The following is a 20,644-nucleotide window of genomic DNA, read 5'->3' as shown; positions in this document are numbered from 1 at the left end:
GAATACACCCGTCTTCAGGAGATGAAAAGATTTTCTTACCAAGTAAGTCACCTGAAAGATTGACAGGCAATATGATACAAACAGACAAAATGCTGACAGCAACCAGCAGGCAAATGATGTGGCGCTGAAAGGCGAGGTAGTGCATGGCATCATCACCACACTTCTCACGAATCTCTTCGTCGCTACACCATGGACAAAAAGGCAGCAGGTCAGTCCGGATACTTTACCAGTTGGATTGTGCTTATAAATACTGACTTCTAAATATGCTCTATAACCTCTACCTTCTACTAAACTCTGAGAACCGAAAGACCAAGATGGGGTGGTTTATTGTAAATGTGAGAAACAAGGTAGGTGAGGTAATATCTTATAGCACATACCTTCCACCAATAAAAGTTGGTCCAATACAAGATATTACCTCACCTACCTTGTCTGTCTCATATCATGGGACCAACACATCTACAACAATACTGCAAACAAATAAAAGAAATGTAACATTTTAGTATTAAAAGGATCTTTAATAATCTGCTGATATTAATACATAATCACTAATGACAGGTTATTCTGAAATCCAAATAGGTATTTACAGCAACATTCACATGTATATCTTCAACTGAATACACAGCAAAAGACACAGAGAACTAGAAAAACGCTTTGTGCCACCAAAGGGGAAGAAGGGATTTTATTTTGATTGCCTTCTACTGACCCATCTGGGATATGGAATACACAAAGAATGAAACTAGGTCAGCAAAATTCTGTTCCTTCAGGCTGGCAATATTTTTGACAAGTAAAATTCTCATTATCAGCCTGGAAAAAGATGGATAAACATATTTTGCACCTACGTTGCTTTTCCATGCCAGTTTTGCAAGACTGAATTCAACTTAGACCTTAATATCTGGGACGGGGCTCCTACAGCAGAAGTATACTCTGCCCCAGGGAAGACTGAGGAGGAAGGTGACTACAGGTTAGTCTTAGACCCACTCCCAACCAATTAAAGAAAGGCACGGAAGGGCTTTGCAAGGAACCACATTTACTGTCAGGAGGACAAAAATCAGTCCAACATGGGTTCTTGGGAGGGGGAGAATAAATGAGAAAGATGGAGGACAACATGGAAAAGGAGCCCCAGAGAATTCCCTATTACCCACCCTCAACAATTTCCTTAAAAAGATCTGTTTACTCAAATAGGACCCCCCCAAAAAAGTTATGATTTCCTAGGCAAATAGGTATGAAGAACCAATATCAAATCTTTAATATTCAAGTACTGAGAAACTGCTCCGGGGATAGACCCATTCCCTCTTTACTGAAGCACCAGTTCTGTAAGGAGAACCTCGTGGGCAGACCTCTGTGCCTGCTTAGAGCCCCACTGGCTTTACTGGGGGTCTGCTTACATGGTTCTCTTTGAAGAATGGGACCTTACAATCCTAGACCTACCTCATGCTCCCAGACTTCAATGGGAGCCAGTTTGGGCTCATATACTGTCAGTTCTATCCCTACGTATTATGCCTTGATACAGTCTATCACTTTCCATCTTTGAAACTGTCTCCCTATTTTAAAATTATGTACACATCAGAAAAAGTAAACCATGGCTTACTGTTTCTGCTTCATGTACTTACTGCATTCGAAAGGCAGATGTCATCCAGGAACAAAACCCCTAGAAAAAAAGAGAAAGTATGTTAGCTTCTAAACGTTGATTGCTTCCAAGAGACAATAGTATCTGTAATCTTTACAATTAATAGGAGTGTTTAATATAAACTAATCTCTTACTAGGTTAAAAAAAAGCTGCTAAATTGGTCTTGATAATTTCAGGGCATCATATGCCATTTATAGTCTATAAACACAGAGAACATATGCTGTAAACTCATCCCAAAAATCAGTTTACAATTAGCAAAACATTAGAAAGTCCAAGGGATGAATATTCAAATAAGTAAACAAGTACAAAATCTTAGATATGATTTTAAGACAAATATATAGGTATTAGTCCCAATCCTGTTCCCATTAAATTCAATTCAGGATCAAGCCCCATAAGTAGAACTGGATTTAACTAGTAGTTTCAGAACAAAACAAAAAAAAAATGTAAAGACCTTTCAAAGGTCCCTTACAATTTTAAATAAAATCCACATGGAAGAGTCCTATATAATTTAATAGGGATGAAGCCAGTCTTTTGAAGACATCAATCTTAACCATCTATGAAGAAGGTAAAAGAAAATTACATCTTATTCATATAAGATTTTGAACCATCCTTTAGAATTTTATAGAAGAGATATAATTCTCTATTAAATTCCATATTAGGGTTCAAAAAGCTACAGAAAAGAACTTCTTTTCTATTACGTTCCCTAGGCCTTTTCCATAATAGAATACTCCCAAGCTAGAGAAATATGTCTTTATTTAACAATTTAAAAGATAAAGTTCCTCCAGAGCGGAAGAAAGATTTAAAATAAAACATATTAAAGAGCAATCTTCAGTTAATAGCAAGATGCTCAGACAGTGATTTAGTTTCAGGGATTTTTTTTTTTTTTTTAATTAAGCAGATGCATCTTTAAAACAACATTAAAACAGTAACATTGCTTGGACAGCACCCAAACATAGGAGGACTGAGGCACTTTGAATCATAGCTGTTTAAAGAGTCCCTCAAAATCAACGGCCATAGATGAGGCCAAACTAAAATTTGGCCTAAGAGTTGTTTTCCTTCTCTGTCCAGCTTGGCCGCCAACTATATATGGCCTTATTACATGATTTTCCCATATGTGCCCCAATTTCCCATTCTGTAAAACGTGGATAACACCACCAGGTATGTTGAGAGGATTAGTAAGCAACATTTGCCAAGTGCTTTGAACATAAAAAATACGGTGTAAGTGTAAATTAGTATTTTATTTCTTCAAAATATTAAGACTATTATTCCTCTCTCAAAAATAAAAAAAATATTTTTAAGTGACAACAGGATGTTGGTTTATAACAGTGTTTATAGAGGGCTGGAAACAAGATGCCATAAAGCCATCAAAGGTTCCAGTATAAGCACACCTTTCATAATGTGTTACTGCGTCCTAAATTGGAGTTGTAGAGATTGCCCCTGAGCAGAGTCTGGTTATCTATGCTAGGTGTAAGACTGAATTATGGCAGATTCCATTGTACCTGCACATTTTTACATACATACATACACCAAAATGCTTCATGTGTCTAATTCAAATACTGACACTGTCATATTCAGGATCATGTACCGACGAGGAAAGAGACAATGGGCGGTATCTTGATTCACTAAAACAGAAAGAAACATTTAAGTGACTATGGAAATGCTGCAGTTATTCACTAGCTCTTAAACCAGCTTTTACAATTCTCAAGTCATTATGTGAGGCAACTTGAACAGAAAGTTATTTTTTCCAATATTGTAGTATATAGAATTATACTTAATTACAAAAGCTTGTCCTTTTATTCAGTGTTCAAAAAGGAGGAAGTATGAGCTTTGTAAGAAAAAGAGCATGTAACTGAACAAAAAAAAAAAAAGGATGGAATACTTCATGGGACACTAACGTTAATACAATTTAAAAAAACAGGTAGTCTGGAACCTGGTAGGACCAATTCTGCAGGCTTCATCCCTGCACAAACTCAGGCTTCAGCTTTACCGGAGTTCCTCCTGCATTCTTCTCCTCAGCTCAGACCTGTACTGCAACATTACAAAAGCTGATCTTCTCTCCCTATCTCCTCTCCTTTACCCCACAACAGTTTCAGCCTCTTAGCTCAGATTCCCCCTACAGCATTACAATAATTCCTCTGGTTCACCTCTCCCAGGGCTCTACCACCCAGCTCACTTCTGTCCTGTAGCATTGCAAAGAGCCATTAGAGAGTCTGGTGTCTTCAATAAAATAGGAAGTTACTGTTTTCAGTTTGTTCTTGAAAAACAAAATTATTTCATAACTAAAACACACAAAATGCACATGCCCTTCCTACAGATTCATTTGGGGGTATGTTACATTATGCTACCACTGCTTTCAAGGACAAATGCAAGTGCTCAAGTTTAACCCCACTTTCCAAGAATAGTTAGATCACTAGTTTCTAAGTGTCCTAAAATGACATCAAGAAATTTAAAATCATAAGATCAATACAGCTTCCATTAAAATCAATGCCAAAGCTCTCACTGACTTCAAAGAATACAGAATCAGGTCCTTTGAGCCAGGACAAGTTCTGTCAAGAGCTGCATCCTTTATGTCAGCATGGGAAGATCTTGGGTTTGAACCCAGCTAAAAGTAATAGCTCGCATTCTTATTAGTGCTTCTGCTACAGAAATACAGTGTAAGTGTGCAGATGACATGTTAACAGACTTGAGCAGCCTATTGCTTTTTCTTCTTCCTGCCACTTCCTTCACCCATGAGAAGTGAGAAAGACTCTTAATGACAACTGTAAACACACAGCTTTATTTACTGAGAGTGTCCTACAGTGAGAAACTGTTGGAAGGAGAGGTGTGTTTCACATAGTGAAGTCAGGAGAGAATTTTAAACAGGAAAGTAAGTAAAGAAAAATACATGATTACAGTAACACCTTATTTACGCAAAGTTCAGTTACCTAAAATCCCATTTATCTTACTTAATTCTATATCCAACAGGTTTCAACAAAGAGGACTTGGCTGTGCATCATTTTACCTTTCAGTTTCCGACATCAAGGCAAGGCGACCATAGTCCCAGAATCTCTTCCTTATAATGGAAAACGCTAATATTAAAATCTAGAAAATAGAAATAAAAATCCTTGATTTCAATTTTGAAACTGAAAATACCTTTCTTAGAAACAAACTTTACTGTATCAGATTAAGCCAGTGGTCCATCAAAGCTGGTATCCCATCTCTGGGACGTACTGGGTAAGAGATCCAGTGGCCACAGTGCCACAAACCAATTTGTTTGGGACTACAGAGTCAGCAGGCCTAGAACTCCAGTCCTCCTGCTCTCTTAACACAGGCCTGAAGTTTTAGCTAAAGAAAAATCTCTTAACTAGACTTGTATTAATGTTTATGTCAGACTAGGAACAGTTCTGATACAATCCAGTGGCAGGCAGTAGCATACATGCACATTAATCAGTATGTTACAACTAAATGTTTCAGAAGAAGCTAAAACTTTCATAATGGACCATTACTATTATTTAACAGTGCCCAAACGTATGATGAACGCTTCATACTGGCAAGTTTTATAGTGATGCAGATAGTTGTGGTGGGAGCAAGTCCATATGCAGGTAAAGCCTGAAATCTGCTTACATCCCCCTCAGTGTAGATAATTACAATCATTATTATGGCTCATAAATGCCATCACCAAGGCCCTTTTTAAATCCTGCCCTTAAATTAACTCCTTTGTAGCAAGACAAACAATTAGGACCATGCAAGTTAGAAAACAAGCCATATTTCATAGATTTACAGAGAACTTTTGAACGAAAAATTGAGAGGCAATCAGATAGGAGATGGAGTCCTTATTAAAAGAAGTCTGCAAACATCTCTTTGTCACAAACAGAGGAACACAGGAGTTGTCAGATGAATTCAGGCCATTCAAGTCTGGCACCCAGAGGCAAATAAGTGATAGCTGGATAAAAGCAAAAATGCTCCACAATGTGCCTGGCTCACAGTGCAATGCTGTTCATGGAGGGAGAAGATACCTCCCTGTCCTCTATGGAAAGCAGCCCAAAAGCAAACACTCAACATTTTAAAAGTCAAGTGTCAGTATGAAGTACAACTGTACCCAAAAAATGGCCAGCACAGAATTCTACAGTGTGGCTCACAGTCACCTTCCCTTTTAATAAGGACAAGTCCAGGATTAAGTACTTCACATTCAAACTGGCACCCAGGCACAGCATTGCACATTGGACTGTGTCTCCATATTGAAAATGAAGATGGCCACTAGTTGTTCCATTGTGTTTTATTTTATTTTAAACAAGTTAGGGGTGTCCTCTGGGTTCCTAAACAATTGCCAGCATGGCCTTCAGATGAGCAAATTTTGGACTACTCTTCAGTACAGTTTCCTAAACTCAGTAATTGGATGATTCCTTGACTCTCACTTTACTACTAGGAACCTCAATAACCAAGTCTGTTTGCTGGTTTTAAATTTCTTTTCCTAGTGGCTTAAAACTGTTTATTTAAGATATTTTAGCCAAATTCATCCCTGGTGTATATCCTTAGCCTTCGCTGGAGATTCATCAGAGATGCATTTGATCCTCTGTGTTCAACACACTGGCTGTTAACTTTCACTGGAAAACTTGTTCCCAAACAAACCTCCAGAAATAATAGAGTTAAAATCCCTTACAATTCTGCTTATTTCTTATCAGAGGCTCTTAAATGAAACTCAGCATGCAGTCAACAAAAGTTATGCTCCTACTTTGGAGGAGGTGAAAGGACAACAGTGTTTTAGATCAATCCTAGGGAGCTCTTCATTGATGTTCTAATCTACTTTGCCACTTTCCAAAGCAGATCTGGAGCTCTCCTTCTTGGTTGGGGATAGGCTAGTGTTGTGTCTTTTCAAGCAGCAATGATCTTAGCTTGGGGGTGGGGGGGGTGGAGTATGCAAGTCAAGCATTAAGAACTGTAGCCTCTGCCCCCCATTATCCTTGACCAGATTATCCCAACAGGAACATGGTGAGGATAAAGGAGGTAGCAGCTTTTGGTCAGTGGACAGGGATGCTAGAGTGTGGAACTTGCACCCACAAGTTTCTACCTCAGCCCATCCTCCTCTACTTCCAATAGTCATCACCTGGGAAACATTTATAAATATTAAACATGCCATTACAAGTGACAAATGAAAGGAGTCACAGCCAGTGTGGAGTGATATAAATCACTTTATTATTTTTAATCCACTTATTTAAATCAGGGTGAGGTTTTTTAAGACTAAATTTGGAAATTTTTGCCATCGCAATTTTAGATTAAAATGCAGAATAAATTGAATTGTAACACTGGTTGGTTTGTTTTAAAAATGCTACTGCTGGTAGGGTATCATATTTGAGTTCTACAAAACTTCTATAAACAAAAAACAAAATATTGAAAGTTAAGGCCCAGATTCTGCAAATATTTAAGTGGGAACATAATTTTACTCATACGAATTAGTCTCACTGATTTCCAGTCGAATTATTCGTGTGCTTAAGGTTAAGCATGTACATAAGTGTTTGTGGCATAAGGAGCTAACATTTTATTTTTATTAAAAACTTTTTAGTGGCATAACATCAAGCACTTCAAAACTCCTTCAGCGTTAACACTAAAAAGTTATTTAGACTTCTAATCCATTCAAAATGTTATTGTGAAAAATACATCAAAATTTTCAAAAATATTTTGGCACCTATGGGCGGCATTTTCAAAAGCAACCAAGTGACTTAGGAGCACAAGTCCCAATGACTTCACACTGCAAACCCTAATGGAGAAGTGCAGCCTGGTCAAAGCATTTAAGCTTTCTTGACTAGAGGAAGCTCAATAGATTGGAAGATGGTGCTGGTCAGCAAATAGCCTACAGCAGTGGTCTCCAACCTTTTTATGCCCAAGATCACTATTTTAATTTAAGGGTAACTCAGGATCTACCCCACCCCTTCCCTGAGGCCCCGCCCCACTCACTCCATCATCCCGCCCCCTGTTGCTCGCTCTCCCCCACCCTCACTCACTTTCACCAGGCTGGGGTAGGGGGTTGGGGAGGGGGTGTGGGCTCAGGCAGGGGGCTGGAGGGCAAGCTCTAGGAGGGAGTTTGGGTGCAGGAGAGGGTTCCTGGCTGCGGCAGAGTGTTGGGGTATAGAAGGGGGTACAGGGTGCTGGCTCAGAGGGGGGTCAGGGCTGGGGCAGAATGTGGGTGCAGGAGAGTTTGTGGGGTGCTGGCTCAAAGAGGGGGCTCAGGGCTGGGGCAAGGGGTTGGGGTGCAGGAGAGGGTTTGGGGTGCTGGCTCTGGGAGGGGCCTGGGGTGCGGCCTCCCGCCAGGCAGCACTTACCTTGGGTGGTTCCCGGTCGGCAATGCAGCAAGGCTAAAGCAGGCTCCCTGCCTGCCCCAGCCCCACGCCGCTCCCAGAAGGGAGCAACATGGCCCTGCAGCCCCCGGGGGGGGGGGGGGGGGGGGGAAGGGGGATGGACGGACGTGGCTTCACACAGCCACAGCTCCCCATTGCCAGCCAATGGGAGCTGCGGGGGCAGTGCTTGCAGGCAGGAGCAGCACGCAGAGGGAGACCCCTGCCCCCCCCCGGCCCCAGGGCCGCACTGGCCGCTTCTGGGAGTGGCATGGGACCAGGGCAGGCAGGAAGCCTGCCTTTGCGGCAGCCATGCTGCACCCCCAGAGATCATGATCAGCTGGGAGATCCTCTAGGATCGACCAGTCAATCGTGATCGACCAGTTGATGACCACTGGCCTACAAGGTATCGCAATCAACTGTAGTTTCAATTATGTGTTGTTCTCATAGTAAGGATGCCAATGAGCCCTGGGTGTCACTTTTTCAGCATAGATAAGCATTTTAAGTATATTTCTTAACAGAAAAAGAAAATTAGGTAAAATCTGAAATTCTACTAACAATTAGGAAACTAGTTAAACAGGGACAAAATATCTACTTTAGCAATCTGGCTAGTGAATCTTGCCCATATGCTCACGGTTTAGCTGATCGTCATATTTGGGGTCGGGAAGGAATTTTCCTCCAGGGCAGATTGGAAGAGGCCCTGGAGGTTTTTCACCTTCCTCTGTAGCATGGGGCACGGGTCACTTGCTGGAGGATTCTCTGCTCCTTGAAGTCTTTAAACCATGATCTGAGGACTTCAATAGCTCAGACATAGGTGAGAAGTTTTTTGCAGGAGTGGTGGGTGAAATTCTGTGGCCTGCGTTGTGCAGGAGGTCAGACTAGATGATCATAATGGTCCCTTCTGACCTAAATATCTATGAATCTATGAATTTAAAAGCTATAAAATAGGAAGAAAGTAAAAAACTAGCTATCAGTAAATAAATTATGATTTAAATTAAAAAAAACTGATTTTTTTTTTTTTTAAAGAAAAACCCCAGACATGATTTTTAAATCATCTCTGGTCCCAGCATTGGAGACAGTGGCCTTCATTCATCAGGGGCACAGCAGTGACAAACCTCACAATGAGAACACCCATTAATTTTTTTCTAAGTTCCTAATCCATAATGCACAGAATATAGTTATTATTAATTCCTCTGAATGAATCTGAGTTGTTCAGGCTCAAGATCATTGAACAAAACTAAAGACATGTACAGAATACAAATTAACAACTTAGTCCCTGTAAAATAGGAAGAGGTGCTTCCTGAGTTCTGGCTATGGCAGAGGCCATTTAGTCAGTCTAATGTCATAGTCATATGAGATTAAATGAGCTATTGGGCCAACTTTTTAGTAGGTAGAGGTCTATTTGCATGTACAAAGCTGTGAACATCTGTACACCTACACTTGAGTGCAGACTGAATAGTTGTGTGCAGTAAATCATACGTAGATGTTCAAGGAAATTTCTTCCCAATTGTATTTTAGGCCTCTCTTTGAAATTCTAGCCCCGTGCCTTGTCATCTTGTTCCTCCTTCTTCTAGTCTAGATTGTTCTGTACGTTATTTTCTCTGCTGCTTTGTACACTCTAATTTGAAGGGTCTAAAGTGATAGTTTCCTAAAGGAACCAGAAGGTGGAAATTCTATTTCATCATCTAATAGATCTCACCATTAGGAAGTTTTTCCTCAATTCAGTAACCGTATTCAGCATTAGCTTTTCTTTCTTGAGAAATCTTCAAACGCCAGCTGACCCTCATATCACATAAGAATGACCAATAGGGAGGAAGGATGCTCTTGTGGCTAAGGCACAGAACCAGTAGCCTACAGTGTTATTCCTGGTACTACCATTGACTCAGTGCATAACCGTGGCAAGTCCCTTAGCCCCTCTGTGCCTACCGATCAGAATCCCATCACATGGCTATTGTGAAGCTTAATTCATTAATATTTGTGAAGTGCTTTGGAGTTCCCTGATGAAAGGTGGTTCAGAAGAGCAACAAGCAGGACAACTGAAACTTAGGAGGTTGCTAGAGAGACAGGACTGCAAGCTGGCCTCATAAAATATTTCTGTTCTAAAGATTCTGGGAAACAAATTCCTCTTTACTAAATTCCCATCAGACAGCGAGAGTATTCTAGACAACACTGAGCTTCTGGACAGGCCAGAAGTATTACAGCTGCAAGAGTTAAAAAGAAAGCTTACCAAAAAGCAAGTAACATCAAGCAGCAGGACAGTAGGGATTCCACCAAAAGTTATTCCTTGGAGCACGGTACTGCCCTGTGCAGTGCTGTAGCAGTAAGTCTTATCCGGCGAGACAGAACTATTGCTACTCCGGAAGTAGACTAGATGGGAATGTCCAACATCCAGAAATAGGAAAGGAAACATCTCGTGTCTCCCCTGAAAAAGGAAGTGAGCAGTCACATTAACAGCTTGCCTAATGGGTCAGGAGACCCATATTAGCAAAATGTATAAACACAACAAGCATCCAAATCAGGAACATCCCAGTGCAGAAAGATTCAAAAGGAAGTGTCCTCATACAGAATGAATATTTTACCATCATCCCCAACCACCACTGAGAAAAGATTTCACAATATCTCCACTGAGCAGCATCTGTTACCAAAATATTCTTTGGTGCAGGATTTCTATCCATGTACTCTAAACATCTAACAAAACATAAGCCTCTTAGAGACCAGGCATCAAAGCTCAAATGCTTAAAATACAAGTGCAATCTAAGGAAGGTTTCATGAGTCCAATGTGTAAATTTTGCTATTCTCCCATCTAGAATATTAAAACTACTAAGTATTTGAGCTCCGATTCCTGGAATGACATAGGAAGTTAGCTATTCCAATGATCACTGATGGTTTGAAGGACTTTGTCTTCTATTGAGGACTCATGGACATATGAGATTGTGAATTTTAGACTTATCAAATGTAAATGCCTTGGAACTTAATAAAACTGACTATAAATTCCACAACAATACACAAAACAAACCTACAACAGACATCAGTCTTTTAAAAGAAGTTAGAGATTGTTGGCTGACAGGGTAAAGTGTTAGATATTCAATATCTAATAAGAAAGAACTGAGCATGTTTCCTAGTTCTCTACTTTTGTTCAATTATGAATTAAACTGCTCAGTTAACTTAGCAACATATGGAAAATGGCAAAATTATTCCAGTCATACAAAGGTGTCTTTACAAGCGGAAGAAATTGCTCACTTACTTCTGGGTTTGCTGTTTTTAAAGTTTATTTTCAAATCTTCTAAACCTGACTCCCAGTAGCTCTCAATTACTTGGAATAAAAGATCATCATATGGAAGGTGTCTGTAAATGACAAATTCATAGGGAGAATACACCCTAGAGAGCTCAATTGCTTGGGAGCAAAGATTACAAGTCTCTGAACCCGTGCTGAGGACGATGACATCCAGTACATCCAATTGCAAGCATATACTTCTCACAAAAGTACTTCCCAGATTTGACAAAGAAAACACTGCTCTGGATGCTGAAAGAAACAAACAGAAATTATTCCTTTCCCCCCCCCGACTTCCTTTTCTTTGTTTAGTGCTGGTGAAAGGTCCTGGCTTAACAACCCTGGAGAAGACTTCAGTCTTCTCTATAGAGCAAATACAGCATGAGCAGAGGCAATGCAAGCTTCCTCCTCTGTCTTAGCTATATACTCCACCCTGGCCTGAAGGGAACATTCTTTGGGATGTTACCCGTTATTCTGATTTTTCTTTTTAAATGTGCATCTGTGTCCACTAGGTCCTTGATGGGGACCTCCAAATTCATTGCATACAGTCCCTTTAACAACATTCAACTTGTAATGATTTTTAGGTCATTACAAACTGGTATGAATTTATACTGGTGGCCAAAAGGTTAAAGTCTCTATAGCACAATATCAATACTCAGAGCCTCCCAGTACCACCTTATTATAACTTTAAACATTAGTACTATCGCCTGACCCATGAGCTACAGATGGTCTGCAAGATACTGTCATGCAGACAGTAAAATGTACAGCATTTCAGAACAAGTGACTTTTAGGTCCTATTTCTAGTAATTCTCTATTGGAGTTTGTAGGCCCTCAGTCCATCACAGTACAGTGGTGTCTTCAACATGGAGAGACGTGATTACCTCTGTTCCGGATCGTCAAATACATAAATGTGGTCTTGAGTAGCCTTAAGAATTCAAGTCAGAGTGTAACACTGTCATGGCACAGGAGACAGGCTGGATTGATTTAAGAGATCAAAGTGATTTACATCACTAATTTTAATCATGAAATAAATCAGCAAGCCAGAAACCTTGATTTAAATAATGAGTTTTAACACTGTTTTGCATTTGTACTTTTTAGTTATTTTTCTAAAGTAAGGCTGATTTTAATTGGTTGGTAACCATTAAATCTAGTTGATTTGCAACTAAATATAGCCTTTACACCACATTACATTCCACTTTTTTTTACTAACCAGGAAGATACACTATATCTATATACATTTATTTAAGCTTATAGCTTAACGCATTTATTCAGATTTTTACTTTTTACATTATTTTACATTTTAAATTACGTTAAAAAATTGTAAGGTAGCCATCTAGCTGCTCTCATCACAGGAAACATGAGTTTTCTGCCATGAGATTGTCCATGCTCCTGCAAATTGAGATTTGATGCTTGACAGAAGGAAGTTAGAGCATTTTTTAAATTTATTTTGGGAATGAGTGCTACGGCAACTGTGAAGAGTACCTGTCTAAACTAAAATATGATAGTAGGTCTCATCACAGATCGCAACCACACTAGAAAACTTGCCTGTTTGGAAACAGTAGCTAGAAGGAAGACCAATGGAGATGACAAATATAATGGCACCTCCCACAGGGATTCCACTGGGGGTACTGCTGCAAAGATCAGAATGAGGTTTGTGACCTTGTATGGGGAATGTGATTGCTAGTGGAGGTTTAGGCACCATCTCTTATTTTCACTGGGAATCTCTGCTGGGTCTGCTGATCTGTCAGACCCTGAGTCCACTGGGTTCTAGAGAGAGGGGGCTGGCAGCAGCGGCTCTGAAATATTTCTCTGGAGAGCTGCAGTTTCTGCACCTTTTGCTAGCTTCTCCAGTCTTGCCTGCCTCCTTTGCTGCCCGGGCAAGGCAATCCCATCGGGAATGGGCTACTGAGATGGTGCCTGCACCTTGCCCAGCAAAATCAGTCTCTCCTTTCCTACCCCAGGAAGTGGGGGCTGAGACAACCCCACACAACCTGCACTGTGAGGGGAAAACTGCCCTCTGTCCATGGAGCTGGGCGAGCTCCAAAGGGGTAGAGAGCAGGAGACACAGACCTTTCCTTTTACCTCTGGCTTTCTCGGCCTAGCTCTCTGCCCGGAGCCTGTCGGGGCACCAGCCACTCCAACACCTCAGCAGGGAAAGCAAAGTCGAAGGGACAATCTCCCCAAAAGGCAAACACAGCCCCGGTTGTGGCTGGGGATTTGATGGACAGTTCCGGATACAAATGGCTCGCCAGCAATTAGAAATAGAAGGCTGGAGACTTCCTCTGAAAACCTGGGGCAGGGCAGGCTGGAGAGGCTCCTGCCAAGCTCTGTGGAGACAGAAAACTGGAGGGAACTGCAGGGGGCGGGGCATTCCCCTGCAGCTGGTGACTGACAGGGCTGGCTCTGCCCCAAGCTGCAAGTAGGCCTAAGCACCTCAGCCCCAGTGAATTGTGGTAAACTTGTCTGTCCTTTCTGGGCACTGGGGAACTAGGGGGGAGCTAGCCTGGGTCCACACTACAGAGTGGTCATGTTAGCAGCTGACAAATTGCACTAACTTGAACATTAGCCTATGCCCTCTGCTAGGCCAGTCAACTTTAGTCAAAAGCACCACTATATTCAAGGTAAAGGTTTTTGTGTGGCTGGGCCTCGAGCTGGGGCCACTGCAACGCCTATCAATTTTGCAACGAAGACAAGCCCACTGAGACTATCTCCTGCAGAGGGCAGTAGGGAGCCAGATTTGTAGCCAGTCAGTCAAGTCCAATGATGCAGTGTTTTTACCAGGAGAGCCCAAGTTTTCTGCCATGATGAGTGGCTGCATAAGCAACTAAAAGTATGTATATTTGCATACATTTTTCTGTGTGTCAAAAAAACAAACACATTGCTAATATTTCCTTATGCTTTTACCTGCCCTAGAGAGACAAAGTGGGTGAGGTAATATCTTATATTGGACCAACTTCTGTTGGTGAGATAGATAAGCTTTCAAGCCACACAGAGTTGACCTGAGGAAGAGCTTTGTGTGGTTTGAAAGTTTGTCTCTCTCACCAAGAGAAGTTGGCCCAATAAAAGATATTACCTCACTCACCTGGTGTCTCTAACATCCTGAGACTAATACAGCTACCTTTACCTGCCTTGCCAGATGACCTGGAGCTGGTTGTTGGTGGAGTTCAGCAGCAATGGAAAAACACAAAACTCCCCAATGCATGCCCAGAAGCAGCAGAGGAAGAACAGCAAATTTGGTATCTGCCCAGCTAGAAGTATTTGTAGTTTCCAGGTGCTTTATTTCCTATATAGGAAATAGGACTATACCCAGAGACTGACTTCTACAAAAATGGCTCATTGTACATACACTACTTGAGATCCACAGAATTTCACAAAAAAAGCTTGTTAAAATGGTGTGAACACACGCACACACAGAGTATATACTGATAAATACTAAAGAGCTTCTCCAAAGTGCTGTATGTTGACCAGTTAATCTACACAACACTCCTGGGAGGTAAGGACATATTACTGTCCCCATTTTACAGATGGGAAAACAGAGGCTGCAGAGAGGTGAAAGGTCTTGCTCAAGATCACAAAGCAGGTCAATGGCAGAGCCAGATTAGTGCTCAGGGATTCCTAGCCCCTAACCCCATACTCTGTCCACAGGCCCCTTTGCTCCTGATCCGCACAATAGAGTGGAGAGAGGGCCACCGTCCTCCACCAGCTCCCCGTGGGCCGGAGAGAGGGTCCAAGCAAGGCATGGAGGTGGGCTGGGCTCTCAGCACACGTAATGGGTGGCTGGTAACAACCAGGAACGGGGCCTGGGGAGCGGCTGGCCCTGGGTCTCAAGCAGGAACTTCCTGCAGGAAAACTCTTCTTCTGGCTTCGATCAGCCACCGCCACCACGCGCCAGCCTGCACGGACACCGCACCGCACCGCAGCCAGGCCCGCAAGTGGTTCGGGGCCTGGAGGGCGCGGGGTTGTAGGTAGGCGCTCAGTGGGTCTCCCGCCCGTAAGCTGGGGCCGGGGGGGGCGCCTCGTAAGGCCGGAAGCCGGCCGGCCCGTCCGGGACTGGACCGTCCCCAACTGGAGCTGGGCTCCTGCTGGCAGCTCCCAGCACGGGACGTGGCAGCCCCGGGAGCTTCCCAGCCGCCTCCCCATTACCTGCAGCGGCGCCTGGCTGCCCGCCCGCTGTCTCCGGCCGCTCTGGCGAGTTTCTCCTGCCCCGGGCAGGGGCGGCGTCCGGGGCCCAAAAGTAACAAAGTCAAAGCAACAAGTACCGGGAGCCGCGCATGCGCCCCCGCCCACAGCAGCAGCGCCGAGCCCGGCCATTGCCCGCCCCTGTGGCCGTGCCGGGTGCCTGCCTGCCTGCCCCGCTTAGAGCCCGTCCTGCACCGCCCCCCGTCTCCGCGCTGTGCTCATCTGAGCGCTCCCCACGGACCGCTTCTTAGTGCCCTCCCAGACCTCGCTGTCCGCTCGGAGCCCCTCTGCCCTTCCCGTCCCCACGGGCCATTTGGTGCTCGCTCCCCCCGTGCCCCACAGTCTGCCCTGGGCCCCCCCCGGCGCCTGCCTTGCTGCTGTGCTGCCCGCTCACTGCCCTGTCTGTGTCCCTCTGTGGCCCCCTGCCACTCCTTCTGTGTCTTCCCTTGTGATGAGGGACCCTCTCTGTCTCCCCCTCATGCATTTCTTGTTACTTGTTGTTTTCACAAAGCTGAAATGGTAGCATTGTCGAGAATACTGCAGAAGAGGCAAAAGTAATCAATAAATATTTCTGTTTCATATTAGGGAGAAAAACAGGATGTCCAGTTTTACTATGGTGATTAAGCACTTTCCACTCCAACAGTAACTCAAGAGGATTTTCGACAGCAGCGGCTATTAAAGTTGGACATACTTAAATCAGGAGATCCTGGTAACTTGCACCATGAGTTTTAGAAGAGCTGACTGAAACGCTGGCTGGACCAATACAGTTCATTTTCAATAACTCTTGGAACACTGGGGAAGTTTGAGAACACTAAAAGAAAACTAATGTTATGCCAGTATTTTAAAAAGGTAAATGGGATGACCTGGGTAATTTATAGGCCTGTCAGCCTGACATTAGTCCTAGACAAAATAATGGAGTGGCTAATATGGGACTAGATTAATAAAGAATTAAAGCCAGTCAACATGGGTTTGTAGAAAATACATCTTCCCAAACTAGGTATCATTTTTTTACGAGATTAGAATTTTGGTTGATAAAAATCATAAAAGTAATAATGTTGATATAATACTCTTAGACGTCTGTAAGGCATTTGACTTGGTTGGTACAGTATGATGTTTTGATGAAGAAACTTGAATGATACAGAATAATAGGCAAACATTAAAAATTGGCTGAGGGACAGGTCACAAAATGTAATTGTAAACGGGAAATCATCATCAATGGTGTCTGTTTCTAGTAGGGTCCTGCAGGGATTCGTTCTTGGCTGTACGCTGAAAAAAATATAAAATCATCACTGATAAAGTTTGCAGATGACACAAAGATTGGGGTTGTGTGTAAGTAAACTGGAAGGTCAGTGATAAAGAATAATTTGGTTTGGTTCGTAAAATGGACACAAGCAAATAAGATGCATTTTAATAGCACCAAATGTGAAATCATACACGACGTAGGAACAAAGAATGTAGGCCACACTTAGTAGATGAGGGATTCTAAGCTGGAAGCAGTGAATCTGAAAAAGATTTGGGGGTCATAGTGGATAATCAGCTGAACATGAGCTCCCAATGCCACACGCTGGCCAAAAGGACTAATACTATCTTTGGGTACATAAACAGGGGACTCTACCTCTGTATTTGGCACTGGTGCAACTGCAACTGGAATATTGTGTCCAGTGCTGGTGTCCCCAGTTCAAGAAGGATGTTGATACAATTGAGCAGGTTCAGAGAAGAGCCACAAAAATGATTATGGGACTAGAAAACATGCCTTAGATGAAAGACGCAAGGAGCACAATCTATTTAGCGTAACAAATAGAAGGTTAAGGGATGACTTGATCATATTTTGTAAGTACCTACATGAGGAACAAACATTTGATAATGGGCTCTTCCATCTAACAGACAAATATATATAGTAATACAATCCAATATCCGGAAGTTGAAGCAAGGTAAATTCACACTGGAAATAAAGTGTAAATTTTTAACAGTTAGAGTAATTAACCATTTGAACAATTTACCAAGTGTTGTGATTCATCCATCACTGGCAATTTTTAAATCAATTGTGGATGTTTTTCTAAAAGGTATGGTGAAGTTCAAACAGGAATTATTTTGGAGAAGTTTTATGGCCTGTGTTACACAGGAGGTCAGACTAAATGATCACAATGATCCTTTCTGGCCTTGGAATGTATTAGTCTATGAGACAGTTGCAGTCTTCCTCCAAATTTCTTAAGATTTCCCCACCAGGATTATCACATCTGCAGACACAGCCCTTAGGAACCAGATTCATAAGGCATTTGCTTCCTGAGAGCTTACTTCAAAGCCACCTCTCTCTGCCACTGAGAGTGCTCAGGATTCTGATGCCACAGGCAAACCTGCTGTGGCCGAGAGCTGCAGCTCTCACGGTAAAGCACAACCTGGGGCCTACTCCAATTAGCGCATTTTGGCATCTCCAAACAGTCATGGGACCACAGAAAACCAGCCAAGCTGGAAGCAGGAGTGCTTGCAAGTCAGTAGGGGGCACTCTTCCCTCTGAGGCTGTGTTCAGTGAATGTCCTGCTGGTGTCAAGGGATGCGGTGCTGCTAGAAGGGCTGCGTTTTCCAGACTGAGGCAGAAAATCAAAGTTCGGATAACTGGCAGTTCTTACAGACCCCGCATGGTGCTTGTTATTAGGATTCCATGACACATGGGCTGGCCACTTTCTAATTCAGGAAGTTACATTTTGCTTACGGGTGTCAGCTCAAGATTTGCCTCTGATGTTTATCATTGTGCCCCTGCTTAGCTGTACTTCTCATTGAAGAAGGGCACTTTAACAAATGCCCCTCAGTCTTTTGCTGTGGCTGCTGGGTCGTTTGATGAAGCATGAGTGGCCTCTCTGAAGTCCTGCTCCTGCTTTGAAGCTCCCTAGTGAACACAGTTGCAGCTTTTCCCACATGGATTTATCATCTGGAAGATGTCCATACTAGTTAAAATAACAGCTCAGAATGGTACATACATAGTAATCTATATTGGGAAGGGGTGGATGAATTTTATTCTTTTCTGTGTATTTTTGTGTGGAAGGGGAACATGTTCCTAATTGTCTGGGGCAGTCCACAATTAAACACGTTGTCCCATGGTGTGAAAGCACTGTTTTCTGAATCCAGCACCCTGGCTCTGACCAGACTAGAGCACATGGGTGTAGTTAGGAGCCTGATAGTGGGGATAGCTCTCCTGGTCAGAGCTCTGGGCCCCACTTTACCCACATACTTCAAGAATAGAGAATGCTGATCAAAGGTGCAGCAGGAGCAGCCCTCAGTTGTTAGAGCACAATGGGACACTGTCAGTCTAGCTTGGGAGGAGACAAACTAAGGGCTAACCAGGAGGAGGATAAACCAAAATGGAAAGGAAGAGAGATATGGAGACAAAACTGGGAAGCACAGGGGAGTGAATGTGATACAGAGGCTGGATCTCCTGAACCACCACTGCAGTGTACATAGGGATTAATTCTGCTCCCAGCTACTTAGTGGTTAAAATAGATTGAAACAAGATGGGGAGCTCTCTTTGCTCCAGCCAAGGAGGAGGAGCTGTGGGGGACCTCTTCTCAAGTCAGGGAGAAGAGGGAGGACTACACTCCACTTTTAGCAGAGGAAGGAAGGCTGTTCCCCCACCTCTAACTCTTATGGTAATTGCTGAATATACATATGTGTTTGCCACATGCCTTCCACATAAGTTTAATCACTGTACGTGAGCTAAAATAAAGTTAAGTAAATAAAGGTGCAGTTATGTAATCATTACACTGTACACTGATATCTGTAGATTTAAGATATATTTAAAGGGACACACACATGGATTTTAGGCACTAAATTTAATGTGTGTTGAAAGAGGTCTAGCAATTAAAGCAGAAAATGGAGTCAGGAGACTTGGGTTCTATCTTGGTTCTTTACTGACTGCATAATCTGCATATGTAATCTGCATAAATCCCTTAATTAGAGATGGTCCCAAGCCAAAGCTTGGATCCAGACACCCCTTAATTTTGGGGCAGCGTGGATCCAAACTGTCCATTATCTCTTTAATGGGGACATCGCTCCCCACAACTTATATGTTCTTGTTTTTCCTCAGTAACATCGGGGTGATCATGATTAATTGAGAGGAAAGTCCTATATAATAGTACCTTTGGGACATGTTGCTATTATTTATCCTTCACTACATCTTCCCTTTTCATAATGGTGCACATTAGCACTGCTATCATGGCCGCCAGGAGACTGTCATCTTATAGCAGCAGAATGCTAAGTGGCTTTATTCTTTGAGTAACCATGGGTTGCGTGAGGAGTTGTATTTTTCCAATTTGTCTTGGGTAGCAAAATGCTTTGAGTGGGAGTTGGGAGTCTACCAGCATTTGCTTTAAAACACCTTGAACCAATTTTACCCCTTGTATAGCATCAGTGAAGTCAATAGCATTACACCAATAAGAGCTTAGGTCTCTTTATTTTAGCCATTTATAGCTTAGCTGTAAAAACTTTACACTGTGCTGAATCTTGGTTACAAGATCTCAGATAAGGAATGAAAAGGAATGGAAGTTTTTCTAACCACTTGGCCATTTATAAATTATAGCATGATAACAGTATAACTCAACATTTACTAGTTATTTCACTGTTTTGTGCTTCCATAATTCACAATAAAAGCCAACCTTTCTCCTCCCACCCCTCAAAAAATAATAATAATAAAAAAAAAACCCAGAAGAGCTTTCTACTACTGTAAAGGAAGAAGAGGCCAGAGAGTCCATGAAGGCCACTAAAGACTTTACAATTTCCAATCTAATTAAGTGGAAACTGCTCAGATACTATGGGCATGGTTAACTGTGCAAAACTCTAAAATAGATCAATCAAGAATAAGTTAGATATTGATAGTAATTAATTACATTAATTAAACTTATATTAATAAGTTACGTCTTATAGCATTGTTATATCCAAGGCTCTCAAAGCACTTTGCACATGTTAATGAATTTAGTCTCACCACACAGCTCTAAGGTAGAGAAGTATCATTCCAATTTTGCAAATGGGGAAAACGAGGCATAGAGAGTTTAACTGACTTGCAAAAAATTACTTAGGCTGTCTGTGACAGAATTGGGGATGGAACCCAGAACTCTCGACTCTCAGTCATCTGTCATCCAGAAGAACCTCCTCCCTCTTTTGAAAACAAATTCTTGCCAGACAATAGGCCAGAAGCCAGAGGCCATAGTGCATATGTTCTATGAGTTCACCTAATGTTCTATGGTTCCCCTCCCCCCGCCCCCCCCCGAT

At 42.4% G+C, this 20,644-nt stretch overlaps 1 protein-coding gene across 9 annotated transcripts in view; it reads right to left on the bottom strand.

The window, feature by feature from the left end:
- TMEM63A (transmembrane protein 63A) overlaps positions 1–15,655 on the bottom strand; it is a 39,368-nt gene extending 23,713 nt beyond the window's left edge. The window contains exons 1-9 of one of the 9 annotated variants that reach the window (XM_037895630.2): positions 15,350–15,493; positions 13,289–13,533; positions 12,088–12,180; positions 11,180–11,458; positions 10,163–10,357; positions 4,629–4,708; positions 3,189–3,249; positions 1,611–1,648; positions 40–182 (exon numbers count right to left, since the gene is read on the bottom strand). In XM_037895630.2, the coding sequence (XP_037751558.1) occupies positions 40–182; positions 1,611–1,648; positions 3,189–3,249; positions 4,629–4,708; positions 10,163–10,345 (505 nt within the window). In that variant the 5' untranslated portion in view covers positions 10,346–10,357; positions 11,180–11,458; positions 12,088–12,180; positions 13,289–13,533; positions 15,350–15,493. The other 8 variants (XM_043543568.1, XM_037895628.2, XM_043543565.1 and 5 more) reach the window with 8 other exon arrangements.
- Positions 15,656–20,644: the final 4,989 nt, after the last annotated feature.

The sequence above is a fragment of the Chelonia mydas genome, chromosome 3 (genome assembly GCF_015237465.2).
Source record: "Chelonia mydas isolate rCheMyd1 chromosome 3, rCheMyd1.pri.v2, whole genome shotgun sequence".
Taxonomy (NCBI): domain Eukaryota; kingdom Metazoa; phylum Chordata; order Testudines; family Cheloniidae; genus Chelonia; species Chelonia mydas.
The sequence above is the reverse complement of the archived record's forward strand: the minus strand, read 5'-3'. Positions and strand labels throughout refer to the sequence as shown.